General features: G+C 36.8%; 2 protein-coding genes, 1 long non-coding RNA gene and 2 pseudogenes across 3 annotated transcripts; 3 read left to right on the top strand and 2 right to left on the bottom strand.

Moving 5' to 3' along the window:
* Positions 1-51: 51 nt before the first annotated feature.
* On the top strand, positions 52-692 carry LOC106330078. Its single transcript, XM_013768633.1, has 3 exons — positions 52-126; positions 210-425; positions 531-692. Exons 1-3 carry the CDS (start codon positions 52-54, stop codon positions 690-692), a joined length of 453 nt encoding a protein of 150 aa, XP_013624087.1.
* A 2,290-nt stretch (positions 693-2,982) lies between these two features.
* On the top strand, positions 2,983-7,344 carry LOC106330077 (annotated as a pseudogene).
* A 2,289-nt stretch (positions 7,345-9,633) lies between these two features.
* On the bottom strand, positions 9,634-10,985 carry LOC106332651. The gene is made up of 2 exons (XR_001268144.1): positions 10,253-10,985; positions 9,634-10,141 (listed from the first exon to the last, which is right to left on the bottom strand). It is a non-coding gene; the product is annotated as an uncharacterized LOC106332651 (long non-coding RNA).
* Positions 10,986-11,151: 166 nt separating this feature from the next.
* LOC106330076 lies at positions 11,152-12,704 on the top strand (annotated as a pseudogene).
* A 242-nt stretch (positions 12,705-12,946) lies between these two features.
* On the bottom strand, positions 12,947-18,438 carry LOC106335742 (serine/threonine-protein phosphatase BSL1). Its single transcript, XM_013774341.1, has 21 exons — positions 18,012-18,438; positions 17,877-17,937; positions 17,727-17,805; positions 17,570-17,649; positions 17,378-17,472; positions 16,991-17,090; positions 16,830-16,899; positions 16,572-16,673; positions 16,269-16,350; positions 15,980-16,150; positions 15,715-15,874; positions 15,429-15,630; positions 15,074-15,244; positions 14,693-14,931; positions 14,534-14,618; positions 14,359-14,457; positions 14,080-14,279; positions 13,946-14,021; positions 13,722-13,857; positions 13,499-13,638; positions 12,947-13,240 (listed from the first exon to the last, which is right to left on the bottom strand). The coding sequence occupies exons 1-21, from the start codon at positions 18,211-18,213 to the stop codon at positions 13,157-13,159; spliced, it is 2,634 nt and encodes an 877-aa protein (XP_013629795.1). The 5' UTR covers positions 18,214-18,438; the 3' UTR covers positions 12,947-13,156.
* Between the last annotated feature and the right edge of the window lie 987 nt (positions 18,439-19,425).

Raw genomic sequence — 19,425 nt, 5'->3', positions numbered from 1 at the left:
AGGTACAAACTTCATTTGTTTGTTAAAGATGATAGCGATTCATGCACAGTAATGATGCTTGACTCTGTTGCTCAATCTATTATTGGTAGTGCTGCAACTGAACTTTGGGATGGTTCCTATGATAAGGTACTTTTTTTTCTTTTATTACTTAATTTTTGATCCACTATGTCTATCCTAAAATCTATTTTTTTTTGTCATTCGTCTTTTAGATTGAAGATCCAACTATCCTACCTCAGCCTATTGAAAGTTTAGTTGGAAAATCCTTTTGTTTTGGTATTTCGCTAAGCACTGACAATGTAAACAATGGAAACACCACTTTTAAAGTGTCTGAGGTCTGGTCTGGAGATAAAATTCAGAGAATTGAATCTCAGACAGAGACATGCTCCTTGCTGGACACTTATTCGTCAACTCTTTCTGGTGGTGAGGTAAATTATTTTAGTTTGTTACTTATTTAATTTATTCCCATGGTACATCAGTATCAGTAATTGGACAATCCGCATTCAAACTCTAACACATGCGTTGATCCTTAGGTTTCCCTGGTAGATCCAAACAAAGAAAGTTCATCTGAAGGTTTTTCAACCCCATTCTCAAAGCGCAAAGAAGCAGATGCTGATCTATTGGACATGACATCTACGTCTAAGAAACCTTGCACTCAGAAGATCAAGATGGAGAATACAAAGAGTGAAGAGTAGTTGATGACCTTGATGATTTGATGTCGTCTTTTGAAATTTGGGAGCTTTTATTTTTATCTATTTTAATGTTGCATGCGTGATTTTCATTTAATTGGGTTTTGGAACGTTTTTTCCCCTAATTTTTAAAAATAAAATTGGTTTTTTCTATATTATTCTACACCACAATGTGCTTCAGTTATCACTACAACTGCGGCTTTTAGGACAGAAGAAAAACTTATCCTAATTATCAAATATACTAATTATTTAACCATACAACCAAGCAATTTACCTATATAAGAAAATAATATAGTAGACCATCCCTTATGAAATCCGAAAACTTTGCAAGTCTGTAGCTATGAGAGTTTTGGAACATACCTGATATTTTTGATGATGTAGTTGACACAATATTTCCCGCACGGTTGTAAGTTTCACCGTGAAGTGTTTTCATATTCAATCTAACTTGAACAAAAAAAAGAAACAAGCAAATATACCAAATAATTAGATACTAAATACAAATAACATGTTGCAACGATTGCATAATCATCATTAACCCACATAATCACCAATGAACATGACCTAAAACAAAAAGCTTTCATCGTGAGCCGCTATCTTAACCAGAGCATAAGTATTCACAGACAATTCATACAAACTATTCAAGCAGCAGATTGAAAAGGTTCATAGTTGTTAGTTTTCATGTTGTAAGCCTCTTTTCAAAGTATAAACATAAGCCTTATTACTCTTTCTAATCGATATTTCTTTTCATCCTCATAGCCTGACCTAATGAAGAGAAAAAAAAGAAAATCGGCCAACTGATGAATTGTCAGTTCGCAGCCACCGTGGTTTAACGGATCGATCTGTTCCCAACAGAGTTTTCAATGATGTCACAAACAGGACTACAACACCTACAACACCAGTCAACAATTTTAAAAGATCCTGAGGTAAGTACTTTGTAATAATATAGGAAGTATTATTTACAGTGAAGAACATACTTATCCTTTTTTTTCAAGAAATGGGAAAGGAAAATGGTCTATCATCACAATCGGCAAAGAGAACTCGGTATTCACATCCAAACTCATGTAAGATGACATTGAAGTTCGAGTATAATTTGTATACTAATACATTAACAGATACGCATTGTGTTTAAGACTTTTAAATTTACTTCATATACTAGCAAATCAAATGGACAAGCATCAGCGAAGAGATACAAGTCATGATACAGATGTCTGCTCTCCCACAAGTGCACTATCTATACCGGTTAGATCTATCTTTGATAGATTTTTCAATGATGTATTGAACAGCCCTAGGTCCCCATTCACACCAGTCACTAGCCTAAACCTTTCAGTTGGTCAGTTTTTTTAAATATGAAATTCAGTTACTACTAATTGATATTTATCTGCTCATAATCTATTATATCTATAGGTGACATGGGAAAGGAAAATTGTCCATCTACTGAGATGGCAAAGAGACATACATATTCACAACCAAAGTCAAGTGCGTTGAGAATACATTTCATTTATTTGTTAAACCAAATGTTTTGATAACTATCTCAAGTTCTTTGATTCATACTATTTTTCGAGGACTGACACATTGATTCTATCTTTACTAGCAAACCAGAGTTGTAAATCAGGATTGACTACTGTAAGGCATGCTGATTCAATAGATCCTAGAAAGAGAAGCAGGACTGTTTTCAATGACATCACCAATATTTCGTTAGAACAAGGAAATGGAACTCAGGTTATCAATAAGAGACCAAAAAAAGTCAATGATAACATGAGAAGATCAAATCCATCACCTGGTGAAACGGCAGACAAAGAAGAAGAATCAGAAGAAGATGACAGTTTTGCTATTGAAGGTGAGAAATATATAAATTCTATTTACATAGTATATTATTATAAATTTCTAAACTATATAATCTTTCTTGTCATATTTGTGTTTATCAAGGCTCTCATTATGTGAATGAAGATCAGTACTTTGACTGTATCACCCCTGAGAATACTGATTCTGAGTCTGAGGTTGATTCAGAGACTGAAAATTATGATGATCACAATGTCAAGAAGACTGAAGCAGAACGCAAGCACTCAGTTTTAAGCAGGATGGAAGCTTTACTACAAATGGCTTTTACTGGTAGAAACTCATGTGCTAAGCAAACCAGTTGTAAAGAATTAGGTACTAAAATCTCTTTCTTCCTGTAAAAGCTAACAAAGATTTTTTTCCTACAAACTAATTAACATTTCTTATATTTTGATCTTCCTTTATAGGTTATATAGATGACGGTGATCCTACCTATACTTGCAGTAATTGTGGAGCTATAATGTGGTTTGGAGAACGTATTAATAAAAGTCAAAAGACACGCAAGCCCATCTTTTCGCTGTGTTGTATGCAAGGACAGGTTCAGTTGCCGCTACTAAAGGAACCCCCCGAAATAATTACAAGATTGCTTACTGGAGATGACCCACTGAGCAAGCATTTCCAGAAAAACATAACTTGAAGAAGGAGATTATCCAGTCTTTAATTGAGGTGTTAAATGCAGTTAATCCGTATGTAAAGGAGTTTAGATCTGCAAGGGACAGATTTAGAGAACATCCGGAAGAGACTTTTCACATGAGGATTGTTAGTGATCAGTTTAAAGATGGAAGGACGTATAACACTCCCACAGCATCTGAAATTGCAGCATTGATTCCAGAGGATTTCAATCTTGACATGGATAAAAGGGATATCGTTTTACAGAAACATTCTGGAAAGCTTATGCGGATCAGCGAGATTCATGCTGCCTATCTCGCACTTCAATATCCTCTAATATTTATATATGGAGAGGTTGGATATAGACTTGGGATTAATAAAGGAGTCACCGAAGCTACAAAAAAGCAAAAAAGACAGACTATCTCCATGAGACAATTCTTTGCATTTCGTCTCCATGAACGAAAGAACGAGTCTCACACTCTTTTACTTTCTAGGCGCCTATTCCAGCAATTCTTGGTTGATGCCTATACAACCATAGAGTCCAATCGTCTACGCTATTTGAAATTTAATCAGGCATCTCTGCGATCAGATAGTTTTGATTCACTGAAAGAGTCAGCAAGTGCAGGGGCCACCGATATGCATGAGCAAGGTAGGGAATATGTGATACCAGCTACGTTTACAGGAGGTCCTAGATATATGAAGAATAACTACTTGGATGCAATGGCTATATGCAAGCATTTTGGTTTTCCAGATCTCTTCATTACGTTCACGTGCAATCCTAAATGGCCAGAGATCACAAGATATCTAAATGAGCGCAAGTTAACATCAGAGGACAGACCAGAAATCATTTCTAGGATGTTTAAGATCAAACTCGACTCTTTGATGGATGCTTTAACTAAGAAAAATCTGCTAGGAAAGACGGTTGCGTGTAAGTTATAATTTTACATTCTTTATTAATTCAAATTGATTTATAAGTTTACAATTATTTGATTATTAAAGTGTTTTTCACTGTTTATAATGTTTCAGCTATGTACACAATTGAATTCCAAAAGCGGGGGCTGCCACATGCTCATATTCTCCTGTTCATGCATCCTACATGCAAGTTTCCCACGACTGATGATATTGACAAGATTATAACGGCGGAAATTCCTAATAAGGACACTGAACCAGACCTGTATGGTGTTATTAAAGATATGATGATTCACGGGCCGTGTGGTCACGCTAATAGGAATGCACCATGTATGGAGAATGGTACATGTTCTAAGTTGTATCCGAAATCTTATGCTGAGAAGACTATGGTAACTAAAGAAGGTTTCCCTGTTTATAGAAGGCAAGAGCAGTCTGATAATTTTGTAATGAAGAATGGCGTGAAATGTGATAACAGATTTGTGATCCCCTACAACAAGAAACTCTCTCTTCTATACAGAGCTCATATAAATGTGGAGTGGTGCAACCAAACAGGCTCTATCAAATACTTATTTAAGTACATCAACAAGGGTAGTGATCGTGTCACTGTCGTTGTGGAACCATCAGGTTGTGGTGAATCTAATGGTGTCAGTAATGGAGAAGCTAACGTTGAGAAGAAGAAAAATGAATTCCAAGATTTTTTTGATTGCAGGTATCTGAATTCCTAAATGTTAATTGAAACTCAGTTTTAATTTATTATGCCATATCCTATAACATTATAATCGTTTGTGTTTTTTGCAGATATGTTTCTTCTTGTGAAGCTTCATGGCGAACTTTTGCATTCCCAATACATTATCGATCTACATCAGTTTAGAAGCTTCAATTCCATCTTCCTGGAAAACAGACTGTTTTTTTCAAAGGCAAAGATAAGATTGAAGAAGTCGTGAATCGTAAGCTTATCACACATACCATGTTTTTGGCATGGTTTGATTTGTGTAAAGTTGATGAATTTGCAAGAACTCTTACTTATGCTCAAATTCCGAACTTCTATACTTATGATAAAACGAAGAAGAAGTTCAGTAAGCGAAAAAAGGGATTCAGCATAGGCAGAATAAATTATGCTCCACGGAATCCAGAGAATTCTTATTATCTGCGAGTGTTGCTGAACGTTGTTAGAGGCCCTACCTGTTATGACGACATGAAGACATTTAATACTGTTCTATATCCTAGCTATAAAGAGGCATGTTTTGCGCGTGGGTTGCTAGATGATGATGAAGAGTATATCCAGGATATAAGAAGGAGAAGTTTTGACGGTTTTGCAAGTTCACTAAGACATGTTTTTGTCATGATGCTGCTTTCTGGTAGTTTGTCTACGCCGGAGGATGTTTGGGAAAAAACATGGGAGTGTTTGGCTGAAGATATTGAGCATAATAGGCGACTTCTTCCGAATAGGCCTGGTAAGAATTTAATAAACTAATTGTATTTTGCATATTAAACACTCAGTAAAGTTAGTGTTGATTTTGCATTTTAACAGTACCTGACATTGAATTTGTAGGTCTCATATTAAGTGATGATGACAAAAAACAGTTTGCTCTCCAAGAGATTGAAAAGATTATGAGACGAAATGGGAGTTCTCTTTCACAGTATGAATCTATGCCCAAACTAAATAGGAGCAGTAATCACGACTCCAATGTCCTTATAGTAGACGAACGTAACTACAATCGTGGAGAACTGATAGCTACTCTTGATAGTGATCTTGGGAAGATGACTGCCGAACAGAGGAAAGTTTTTAATGAGATCACCGATGCTGTTAAAGAAGATAAAGGTGGAATGTTCTTTGTTTATGGATTTGGTGGCACTGGAAAAACTTTTATCTGGAAATTACTATCTGCAGCAATCCGATCTAGAGGTGATATTGTTCTTAACGTTGCATTAAGTGGGATTGCATCTTTATTGTTACCAGGTGGACGAACTGCCCATTCAAGATTTGGGATACCTTTAAGTCCTGATGAGTTTTCAACATGTACTATGACTCATGGAACAGATCAAGCGAACTTAGTGAAAGAAGCTTCTCTCATCATATGGGATGAAGCTCCTATGATGAGCAAGCATTGTTTTGAGGCTTTGGATAGGAGTCTAAAAGATATTGTTGGAAGTAAAACCAAGAAGCCTTTTGGAGGAAAGGTGGTGGTTTTTGGAAGTGATTTTAGACAGATACTTCCAGTAATATATGGTGGCAGTCGGGCTGATATAGTTTTGGCTTCTTTGAATTCGTCGTATCTTTGGGAGCATTGCAAAGTTCTCAAATTGACAAAGAATATGCGATTGTTGTCTGTTGGTCTAACTCCTGAAGAAGCTACTGATATTAAGGATTTTTATGAATGGATATTAGATGTTGGAGATGGTAAACTATCTGAGCCTAATGATGGTGAGGCTCTAATCGATATACCAGAAGAGTTTCTCATATTAGACACAAATGAGCCTATAGAAGCGATAAGCAAGGCAGTGTATGGAGAATCATCTTTGTTACAAGGAAACAAGAACCCAAAGTTTTTCCAGGAGAGAGCTATTCTATGCCCAACAAACGAGGATGTCAATACTATTAACGAATACATGTTGGATAAACATGATGGTAAATACTCATATTTCGTCTTCAAAATACTATATTATATAGTGTATTTATCTGAGCTCTGAGAGTATATAACTAAGATTTTTATAAAACGCAGGTGAAGAAAAGATTTATCTAAGCTCTGATAGTATTGATCCGTCTGATGTAAGATCAGTTAACGATGAAGGCCTAGGTCCAGATTTTCTAAACAGCATTAAGGTCTCTGGTTTGCCAAATCATAGTATAAGACTGAAGATTGGATGTCCAGTCATGGTACTGAGGAATATTGCTCCTACAGAAGGATTAATGAACGGAACAAGATTAGTGATTACTGAACTAATGCCGTTTATGGTGGGAGCTAAGATACTTACAGGGGAAAAAGTTGTTGATACTGTCTACATTCCTAGGTTATTGATCACACCATCAGACACCAAATTGCCTTTCAAGATGCGTAGAAGGCAACTTCCACTGGCTATGGCTTTTGCAATTACAATCAACAAAAGCCAAGGTCAATCACTCTCGGAAGTTGGAATTTATTTACCAAGACCAGTGTTCTCACATGGACAGCTTTATGTAGCTATTTCTAGAGTGACATCGAAAAAGGGTCTGAAGATTCTGATAGTCGACAAAGATGGAAAACCTCAGCGAAAAACAATGAATGTTGTTTTCAAAGAGGTTTTCAACAACCTCGGAGACTAAATTCAGAAGTCGACAAGGTTAGGCAATGATTAGTCATTTTGATTTAAATTACCTACTCTCTATGTTGACCCGCTATACTATTAAGGTGTGTTGTATTTTATTATATGTTTTTAGCGCAGTGAGTTTCTGGTTTGGAAGTGTGAGAGCTGTGGAAACGTGAGAAGTGTGGAAGCGTGAGAATTGCTACTATCCAGAATCAGTTTTTTTTCGTTAGTTTTGGTTTTTTACAACTATCTATTTGTCTTTCACGTAATGTTGACATACGTTTCTAAATACATATCGTAATAATTCATTATTTGCTTGATAATTTTCATCTAAAACAGTACAAACATTTCAGCACATCAAACATTCTCCAGGGAAAAACCTACCTACCATTTACAGTTCCACTTAAATCTTCTAAAAGTAATCTAAATTTCCCAGATAACTTACTTTATATTTTGATGCAAGACATTGTCGCCATGGAAAACTCCTGAATTTCTTTTGTGTATCTCCATGATGCTTTTCCCGTTTATGCTTCTCCCGTTTTGTTAGGATACTACAAAATAAAACAAAACCAAAGACCATAAGAATACTTTTAGAAGATTTCCATGGAAAACTAGGGACAGTTCAGGAACGGCTGTGAGTGGCCATGGAAAACTCCTGGTAGCAATCTAACAATCTTGATCAGAGAACAAAATGTAAAACTGATAGAAAGAATGACGATACTTTTAACCGAAAAAAATAAAAACGATTGATAGTCCAACCTTTACTCAATAGCTAGATTAAAACTATGTATCCAATTCAACAATTTTGTATTAACATAAATCTTTATTTCAATCTAGATTTGTATCTTATTTTTTTTTATCTTTGATTATTATGAATATCGAGGAAGACGAACAGATCAGAGAGAGACACCGACAAATAAAACTTACAGAGAATGTAAGAACCCGTGAATTTCTCAATCGAGGATATTGATAGCCGATCTTATAGGAATCGATAAATCTAGCCACAAACAAATCAATCTCTATAAGAACAAGAAAATCAGCCTCGATTGAAGACCGGATGAAAACAAAGTATAAGAATATAGATTCTAACCTTTTGAGTATATCTATCGATGTGCTTGCTCTGTTTACGAGAATGAAGAAAGAAATTTTGGTGTTCTCTGAAATACAAAATCTTGATCGGGTGACTGTTAAACTTAAATCGATGAAGAAAGAAATTGGTGTTCTCTGAAATACAAAATCTTGATCGGGTGACTGTTAAACTTGAATCGATGAAGAAAGAAAATTTTTTTTGTTATACTTCCAAAAAAAAGACACGTTTATGTCCGTAGAATAAAATAAAGTAAGAAAAAGAAAAATAAAACAAAACCGTTTTTATTATTTCTTTTCCTGGACTAATGCTGTTACTTATGGGCTTATTGTTTTGATATGGGCTTGTGGATTACAATAAATTTTTGCTTTATGGATCATAATAGTTAGATTGCCATCTATTCTATTAAAAAAAAAACAATTATATGATTGCACTTAATTTTTTAACCAAATACATTTTGTTTCTTTATTGCTTATAATTCCAGCATACACATTGAAAATACTATTCTATTAATAAAAAAACTTAAACTATTATTTTTTTTGATTAGTACACTTCTAGTTACATTACTTAAACAAAACAAATTATTATTTTTTTCGATTAGTACACTTCTATTTACATTACTTAAACAAAAAAAAATTGTTATACCTATCAATTAAAACATTTATATATCCGCATGGAGTAAATCTATTAATTAATTTTTTTTAAAAAAAAAATCACTTTTGTTTGTTTTTCTATTTTATTATTACAATTATTTTATTATAATAATAATGATGACTTCAGAGATGTTAGTCTATATCGTTTTCGTTAATGTTAGATTAGTATTTTCACCTTATGTCTGTGTTTATAATATACTGATATGTTAATCCAAATTGTATTGGTTACTATTAGGTTAGTGTTTCACTGAACATCTATAATACACAGTTATTTTGATCCAAATCGTATTACTGTGTATTATGTTAGTCTTTTCACTGCACAGTTATATCTCTAATATACCGATGAAAAACTACTAATACAAAACACAGTTTAAATATTGTTCTTTAAACAAAAAAAGGAATTGGACAAACTCGAAATGTATACAAACAAAAATAAAACCCGCGCGGGCGCGCGGATCATGATCTAGTTTTTTTTGTAAAGAAAAAACAAACCGAAGTCACACTCTGATGTAACCCAGTTTTTTTTGTCTTTTAATTAATTTCACGTTCAATTCAAAAAAAGAAAAAGGAAAAACACCATCAAGAAATGGATTCATACTCTCTTGGATCCAATCTACGTTGACAAGATTATGGTGGGACTCTGAACCTGATAAGCATAAAATGTCTTTGGATCTCTTGGAAAAAAAAGGTAAAACCAAAATAAAAATGGAGGTCTGGGTTTTAAAGATATCATCTTCTCCAATGATGTTCTACTAGAAAAGATAGGATGGTGTATTCTGAAGAACCCAACATGCCTCCTAGCTCATTTGGAATCCTTCTTAAAAGTTAAGACAGCCTCATCTTCATCTCTTGGTTGGAGAAGCGTCTTGATAGGCAGGTATCTCCTTGTTGAACAACTAGGCTGGATGGTTGGAACTGGAAACTCGATTAATGTCTGGGATGATTCATGGCTCTCTCACTGTGAACAACTCCGACCCTTTAGACCAGCACCTGAAGCCTATCTATCTCTCAAAGTCTCAGACCTCCTCCTGCCGGGATAATCGGAATGGAATGTAAATTGAGATTATTCTCCCCTTTCACAAGGAAAAAAAATACTAAGATTAAATTCGAGCAAACTTCGAGCCCCAGACGAGCTTGTTTGGCTCAAAAATCCATCGGGAGAATGCTCTACAAGATCAGGGTACCTGACTCTAATGGAAGATAAACTCAATGCAACTCCCACAGAATCATCTATCACCCCTGAACATCAAAACATCTGAAAATGCTAAAATCTTCATCTGGAAATCTCTACATGGCGTCCTACCAGTAGGAGAACAATTTCCTATCCGTAACATCCCAGTTACTACCCTCTGCTCGCGACGTAATGCAGTAGAATCAGTTACGCACCTTCCATTCAACTGCCCCTATGCTACAAAAATCTGGGAGCTAGCACTGGTGACAAGCGCAATCAGAGCCAACGCCTTCACGTCTACTCGAGAAGGCTGGGAAACAGTCAGCTTATCTTCCAAAAGAGAGATTTCACACCTGAAGAGACTCTGCAAAAGGCAATCTCTGACGCTAGAGAATGGATGTTGGCTCAAGCCCCTCCAAGTACTTTTCCTCCGAAACGTTGATCAGAATTGAACCAAACCTTAGGCGATCTGGACTATGCTCTGTGTACACAGATGCAGCAGGGAACTCCTCAACGGGGTTTGCAGGATTTGGTTCGATCATTGATGATCTGGTTTCCTCCTCCCAGCACTCATCGACTTCATAATTTGTTCTGTTGCCCCTTACGGCAGAAGCCTTGGCCGTTTGTACAGCCATAATATTTTCCCTCTCTCGCGGAATCGATACCATCTGATCTCAGTTCTTTCGGACTCTCAAATTCTCATCAATACCATCAACCGACAAAAGATGAAGCTAGAGCTATAGCGTTCTTTGTGATATCTACCTCCTTTCAATTTCATTTAAGTCAATTAAGCCTATCTTTATTCCAAGATCGGCTAATGATAAAGTCGACTCTATTGCCAAACAGGCCATGTGAGCCATGAACCCGGTTTAAGCTCTATTTAATGAAATTTTGTTTTAACCAAAAAAAAACTATGTTCTTCCTCTTTCTGATTCTGTTCAACCCAGTTATCGATTTCTCTTATCAAACCCTGAAACCAGGAACCTCAAAGTGGGACAAAGTAAAGGCTGATGTCCGCAAAGCTTTAGAAGACTATGGCTGTTTTGAAGCTTTCTTTGACAAAGTGTCACTGGAGCTTGATAAGTCAGTTTTTGAAGCCATGGACAACCTTTTCGAGTTGCCGATTCTGACCGGACAGAGAAATTGTAACATCCGGAGTTGTGATATATGGAAAGCTTAAGAGAATTGATTTGGCTACCTATGTCACCAAAGTTGACTTACCTTTTCCGTCACATATCCGTTTGGAACTTCAGAGTTAAGTGTGTTTGAACTGGAGTAGTAAGAAGATGGGTGACCTATCGGGAAGTGATTCCCGATACCGTGCGAGTAAGGCCAAAGCATGGAAAATGTTGGGTGGTGATTGCAGGGTCAGTAAACAATAATTTTGATCCTTCGGAAAATTTACGCACTGACCGTTGGAACAGGATGGGGCCCACGGGTCGAGAGAGCGGGCATGGGTGGCCTATTAGCCGTGGGCAGTCGAGGCGTTACAAGTGGTATCAGAGCCAGATTAGCCATCTCAGTTCTGACCCGAGAGGCGTCTTGAGACCTCTCGTGAAGCGCAACGAGGACGTTGCGTTCTTTGAGAGAGGGTGAATTGTAACATCCCGAGTTGTGATATATGGAAGGCTTAAGAGAATTGATTTGACTACCTATGTCACCAAAGTTGACTTACCTTTTCCGTCATACATCCGTTTAGAACTCCAGAGTTAAGCGTGTTTGGGCTGGAGTAGTGAAAGGATGGGTGATCTCTCGGAAAGTGATTTGTGATACCGTGTAAGTGATTACATGGTCAGTAAACATGATTTTCGGGGTTACAGCTAATGGGGTCATCCACGTCCGTTCTCTCAGTCAGTGGGCCTCATCCCGTTTTAACGGAGAAAGTCAAGGACTTTACTCAAAAGCTATGGCCTGACCATGGAATTAAAAGAGTTAGGTTGTTTTAATTATACTAAATTGTTAAAAAAAAAATTATCCTATAAAAAGGTTTTTTTTTTTTGCGTAATGAAACATTCTTTAAAGCGTTTCAAGAATTCAGCTCATATATATTTTTGTGTTGAAAAAGTAAGTCGATGCATGGGTTCTCGAAGCAATTACCAAAACTGGATGTGATGGTGAGAAGAATGATAACGGAGAGTTTTGGGATAGAAAAATACATTGAGGAACATCTTAATTCTACAAATTATCTTTTTCGAATGATAAGTATTCGCTGCTGACATAAAAAAAGAAAAGAATGATGGAAGTATTCACCACCTCCTGATAATGATGATGGTGATGATGAAGAGACAAAGTTAAGTCTATGTTCTCATACCGATAAGAACACCATCACAGTAGTTCATCAGTATCAAGTTGATGGTTTGGAAATTAAAACAAAAGACGAAAAATGGCTCAAAGTGACACCATCTCATCATTCTTTCATCATCATGGATGGAGATTCTTTGTGTGTAGGTTCTTCAACTTTCTAATATCCTCTGCCTTTATAAAATAAATATTGTGTTTTAGGCCTATTAAAAACGTATTGAAATTTGATAATAAATACATTATCTTTTGGGATTAACTATTTTATAGTTTAAATCAATAGTAAACATAAACATGTTTTCATGTAGCAACCAATCAGTTGTTTTTGTCAGTTGATATTGTTTTCACATGTATATGCTTAAACATAAACATAATGCGTACACCATCTCACTAGAGCAGCAAAAGAGGGAAGAACAGAACAAACAAAGGTAAGTATTATACCATTCTCATTCTCTGGTACAGAATGTGCGTTATTATATTACACATGTCCGGCAGAGTTTATGAACAATGCAAAATTTTAAACATAGATCTTGCTATACTTGTATAGAGTTATACCAAACTTTCAATGTCTTTTGCTTCTACCTTGATGAAGCCAATAAAACACCAATGCAATTTAGATTTAGATGTATGCAAGCGAGCTTCTGTCAAAATCTGGCTGTGGCCTCCCTCGTGTTGGAGTAGGTGGTCTCTGGATATTCAGCTCCTGCATACAGATACTTTGGTTTCAGTGTTCAATTCTTATCTACAACAGAACTTATGGCTACATAAACTCTACTAGATCATCTTATTCCAGGACTATCCTTTTTCTCCAAGCAAGTGAATTGGTATGCACACACATAACTACTAACTAAGATTGACTTGCGAAACAAAAACATGATGCTCCATTGTACACGGTAGGAAAATGTCTCGCTTGTTCCAGAACTATATACATGTATTGCGGTTTAGACACGAGTGGTATTACCTGCATCCAAGCGTCATCTCCAGAATGTTCTGGAGAATTCTCTGGAGATAAGATAGGAGGTGGAAGAGGATGAATCAGCTTAGGAACAATCACCAATCCTCTCCCAACAACCAATATAGCTCCCGCATTGTTCGCCGTTCCTGTTAGAAAAGTATCACCAAACATTTTGTTACCTCAAGCCAACCCAAGAAGCTGTTTTTGACTGATTCTTGTTTCTCCTTACCGCAGTAATTTGTAGCCGAAAATAGCGTAATCAACTGTCCTTGCGCAAATCTTTCGAATCCATCCATTACACATTCATGGGCCCTAATAATTAGCTGTAATTTATTCTTCTTACAGAACTCTGTAACTCTATCAGGCTGCAATATCAACATTTATGCCCTCAGTGATTGGCCCCCAAAAAAGATTATAGTAATGAAAAGGGACGATAAGAGAATGTGTTTTTACCCCAAAGGTGACAAGACCGGGTCCTCTAGCGTTTGGTCTCAAACCCTCTATACTATCGTTCTCTGTAGGATCAGACCTGTACTTCAAAATATTAGTGATCAATATTTAAAGCAGGAGCAGAAAGGACGTATTACCATAATAAATCCATAAGAACAAGGGATCCAGCATCCATTGTTATGGGCCTTTCGATTTTTTCGATCTGTTCCACTGTACTGATTGACCTCCCAATCCCACCATGCATACATATAATTTTATTCTCGATGAGTGCAGCGAGGGGAAGATGATTGAAGAGTTGATTGAATCTTGTCCATGCCCATATCCCATCACTCTCTCCCTTGTATAAGTAAAGAGCAGGCTTAGTCCAAGCAGATAAGCTAAAGATAAAGACAAATAATTGACAGAGACAAAGTTACCATTCTTTCTATGCACTCCAGACGGAAGCCAAATAGGGCATTGATATCAGCAGCCTCGTGATTTCCACGAATCAAGTGAAAATTCTCCGGATATTCTATCTGCAAAGGAACATCTCAGGATCATAAACCCATGACGCAGAATCCAAGTGACACTAGTAATATGAAACCGTCTTGCCTTCAATGCAAGCAGCAAAGTTATAGTCTCCAGGCTGTGTTGCCCACGGTCGACATAATCTCCCAAAAATAAATAATCAATGTACCTGAGGATAATAAGTTTAATGGATTAGTGATTATTTTTTTCACTCAAATTATTCAATCGTGTGCTCAGACTTACGTGATATCTCCAGCTGTTGAGGGAAACCCATACTCATCAAACAACCGCATCAAATCTCCGAATTGCCCATGGAGATCACCAAAGACTTTGATAGGAGCTTTTAGCTGAAGAACCGTTTGTTCATGCATAAATATTTGTTCAGCAGCATAACAGAGTTCCCCAACTTCGTACGAATCCAAGAAAAACTTCCTGTTGCCAGGAGGTTTCCAGTTTCTTGGTCTCAACAAAGCAGAAATGACCTGCAAGCAACAAGATATTAGTAGATGTTAGCTGGTCATTGTGTCAGAGGTCCCCTGTTCAAGAGGACAGCTGGGACGAAACTAATATTACATGTATGGTAGTAACCTCCTGCTATTCAAAAAAAAAAAGAAGAAATCATACCTTTTTATGCAGACCTTGAGGAGACTTCTGTCTCGTGATCTTCTTGGTGGGTTGTGGCACATCGCTATTATTCATGGGAACCATCCGCCGGCTCTCATTTTGAAACTGATCCAAGCTTAGCTGTCTTACCATGCCGCCTAGACTTCCGACCGTCTCCTTTGCTACCACAACCTATAAAATGAGGTAGTAAGGCCATTTTGGTGAGCAAATAGATATAACATCCATTTGAAGTTTGAAGTAAACAATATGTTGAGAAGTACACCAAACGAAGCAACCAAAGATAATCAGCTCTTGGTATGAGAGCAAAATTCTATTTAAAAAGGTATAATAGAACCAATAGAGATATTTAACATACAGCTCTTGGATGAAGCCGGACATCTCCTTCAGTTTCAGGACCGTCACTAGTGGTTTCTACTGTTGGCGAGCTGCCATCAGATGCGGAGGGTTCTTCATCTAGAGAAGTAGAATCTAATTGCGCAGCTCGCCAAACAGAACTAGCCACCTCTGCTTCCGCTGCAGAAGCCTCCGTCAATTTCTCCATGGAATTTTCATCCAATCTGATATTGTCAAAGGAGAAAAGAAAGACATGTAATGATAGAGTTAATCACAAAACCAAAAATAGTATGTGAAACGGGATAAACCTCAGTCCTTCGGATAAGGAAAGTACTGGTTCAGAGCCTGAAGGAGGTCGTGCGGCATAAGAAAACCTGGGAGTGGAGCTTTGTTGGGTTGCTGACAAAGAACTGATGTCTGACTGGAATGTTGAGTTTTCAGCCACTAGAAAATCGTCAAGCAACACATCTGCCAGGAAATAAAATTACGGCAACTTAGTCATACAAAGAAAGGCATTAACCAAACCTTAGAACTAACATGTATTGCAATAAACATATATGCATCTTGTGTTACCTCCTCTAAGACCACCATGTACATAGATTCGGATGCCAACTGATGCAGCACCATGGCGACAGCGACGCATAAGTTCAAAAGAAGGATCTTGATCGACTTGTCCTTTACTGCCACGAGCAGAAGTCACTTGCCCATTTCTATCCAACCATACACCAGCAGCAGTATCAAGCACTGCAAGAATAAATATTTCTTAATAATTACCATTTCTGAAAATGGCTGCGAGTGAGCAAAAAAAAAAGTTAATCACATCAAACACAAAATAAAATAAAGAAAAACAGCCGTTGAATACCTGCAACAGTTGCTTCAGCATCTATCATGCGGCCTCCTCTTAGAACACCACCGCTGACATGCAATCTTGCACCTACAAATACCTGATGAGAGAGAAATGAAACAATTAAAGAACGCAGTAATGACGGCTAGGATTAGAGAACTGTGTTGTAATTGAAGTTTAACGCCTAACTAATCCTTTTTTATCTTAAAGCCAAGCAAGTGTTGACTTGGTTTCTAAGGCTACAATGTGCAGTCTACTATTAGCCTAAGCTTAAGAACTTATTTTCCATACGTTTCGAAACTAGAGTAAGATTTAGTTTACCGCCGCATGTTGGTATCTTGGAGAAGGAGCTACTCCTGGAGCCAGAGTCCATTCCCACTGACCATTTCTATGCATGAGTAAACCGTAAGCATCTCCCAGTGGCTGCAGATATATTAGGGAATATATAATTGAGATCATATAGCAAAATAAGCCAAGAACCAGTAAGGTAGATGTTCGTAATTATATATCCATATCCTCAAAAGAGAAGTCTACTACTTCCTACACATAAACAAATGCAGTGGATAAAAATAAGTATACCGCCCCCAAGGTATCTCTTCCACCGCAGAGTAAGAACATGCCGTCAGAACGAGCGCTGCCAGAAGCATACCTAGAAAAAATAATATCAAAATGTGAAAGTTCAGTTGAAGAAACATTTTTTTTTTTACAATATTCAATTCAAATAAACTAAATTCACTAACATTCTAGCACTTGGTCGGTCACCATCAGGGTTCAGTCTCTGCCATACATACGGTTTCTGAGCTGTATCCAATGCCCAAGCGTCAGAGAGAGCTCGTTTCCCTGGTTCCAAACACAGATGGAGAAACGATTTCAGGATCTTTAAGAAATAAACAGAGTAACTAATTTCCATGCAAGAACTTGAGTTATTTAGGGGCACGGAAGGTTCTCATAACCATACAATAATATATAAAGTCAGAAAGCAAAATGCATATACATATCTAAGTAGCATTGGCTATTAAATAATGGTCTATCACTAGGATTTTGACTAAGATAGGTACCCTAGTTGTTGATGCCTGTTAGGGTAAGCTAGGCACATGAAATGTCGGATAATAAAGATTTGTTCTTACCATCATTTCCGGTGACTGTAACAAGATACCTCTGAGAAACTAAATCCATAACATGACCATAGCGAGGGCCTGGACCTTCCCCTTGAACCACCACCCTAAACAACACGAATTAAACGCAAGCATATTGACATCCAATTCAACAAATAGCTAAGAGACACAAAACTGAGCAAAATCGAAAAAGAAATCTCTTACCTATGCCACTTGTACTTATCATTAGTCATGTCAAGAACGTAAAGATCATCAGTAGAATGCCCGGCCGGGCCAATGCCACCCTGTTAATCAAACAAAACATAACTACGTGTCAAAAAAAATGGACCGTTGCAATTGACTAAAAGCCTGACTAATGTACCTGAAAAACGACCATGGTGCCAACAGCAGCTGCGGCGTGAGCAGCCCTAGGAGACGGAGGCTCACCAGCCGGTTTAAGCCTACACAATTCCGGTTAAAATTCGCAATTCAAGAAAACAAACAAAAACCCTAAACCGTAAATTCATTTTACCTTGTCCACTTCCTAGTGAGAACATCATAAGAATGCACCGTGTTGGTCACACCAGCTAACCCTAGAATAACAACAACCCCCAGCAGCACATCAGATCAAAACCCTAGATTCAAGTCTAAATCGAGGGATACTTACTGATCCCAGGTACGGAGGAGTTGCCGCCCTCGATAGCGGTGGCGCCGCCGAAGAGTATGAGACGAGGGCCGTGAGTCTTGGTAGCTGCAACGGCGGTAAGCGTGTGAGCGCATCGAGGACCAGGAGCGTCGTCTTCGTCGTCCCAGAAGGTTTCTAGGGTTTTGTACTGAGGAGCTGGATGTAGCCACGGTTTCGCTGCCATGGCACTTGGTGATATGAACTTTGGTGGAAGGTTCGGATCGGAGGAGTAAGACTTCGCGGGGGCAGTTCACGGCGGACTATGTCGTCTCCCTCTCTAGTCTCTACCTTTCCCAAGTAAACCTCTTTCTTTTATTTTCCGAGACGATTTAGAAAAATGAGAAAAAATAAAACGAAAATGTTGGTCCGGCGGATTTTCGAGGACACGGTTCTGTGAGGGTAGGAAAGGCGTTTGTGTTGAGCTGTACTTTTAGTCCTCTTTCAAAGTCAACGGCTTTTATTGGTTCGTGTAATGTCGATTATAGCCCCCTCAACTTCGGAGATGTAAAACGTAGCATTTGTAATTAAATTACTTATCAGATAGGGTTAATATTAGAAAAGAGAAAAATTAAAGTTGATAAAACTTTTACCTTTATTTGATTGGCATAAATACATTGAATAATTTATTTATGGGAAAATTATGAAAAATATTATCAACTGAGATTATATTTTGAAAACTACACCATAATTTTGATTTTTTGAAAATTATACTTATTTATAAGTGAAGTCAACGCCAAGAGATTTCAATACTTATTTAGTACTTAAATAAAAATTAATAGAAATAGAACTAATAAAATAAATGGTTTCTTTGTTTTGTTTTAAGTTATACGCCAAGAGATTATGGAAGTTGATATTTTTTTGCTTAAAACTTCTAAGTTTTCATACTTTTTAATCTCTGTACTTTTTCTTTTTGTATATGAGGAGGAAGATACAATCTTGCCAACATGTAACTTTGGAATGATTTTTGTTATAAACTGTACTCTTAAATCCCCTATATGTTATTTGTGAAACATTACAGTTTTTTTTTGTAATCACGTGTCATCACTAGGATGATTCTTAGAATTATTAGAAAAATATGTTGGTCCATCTAATTATATAATAAATTTTTTATTAAACTAATCATAAATTCATTATTAATGTCATTTATTATTTCCTTAAATAAAGATTACGGAATTGCCTAATGTGGCTAAAGTATATATGACAATTAATGATTTTGAATAATAAAGATCTGATAAAAAAATAATGTATCTTCTATCAAATTTGTTTAATTTTAAACTATTAAAATAATTTGAAAAAAATCACAATAACCATATTATAAAAATTTAGATTTTTCTTTATATGTTATATTTTGGATTTTAAAACACGACTATAAATTACTAAAACTGTTAAAAGTCTA

This window comes from Brassica oleracea, chromosome C3, assembly GCF_000695525.1.
Source record: "Brassica oleracea var. oleracea cultivar TO1000 chromosome C3, BOL, whole genome shotgun sequence".
Classification (NCBI taxonomy): domain Eukaryota; kingdom Viridiplantae; phylum Streptophyta; class Magnoliopsida; order Brassicales; family Brassicaceae; genus Brassica; species Brassica oleracea.
Note: the sequence above shows the minus strand (reverse complement) of the source record. Positions and strands in the feature narration are given on the sequence as shown.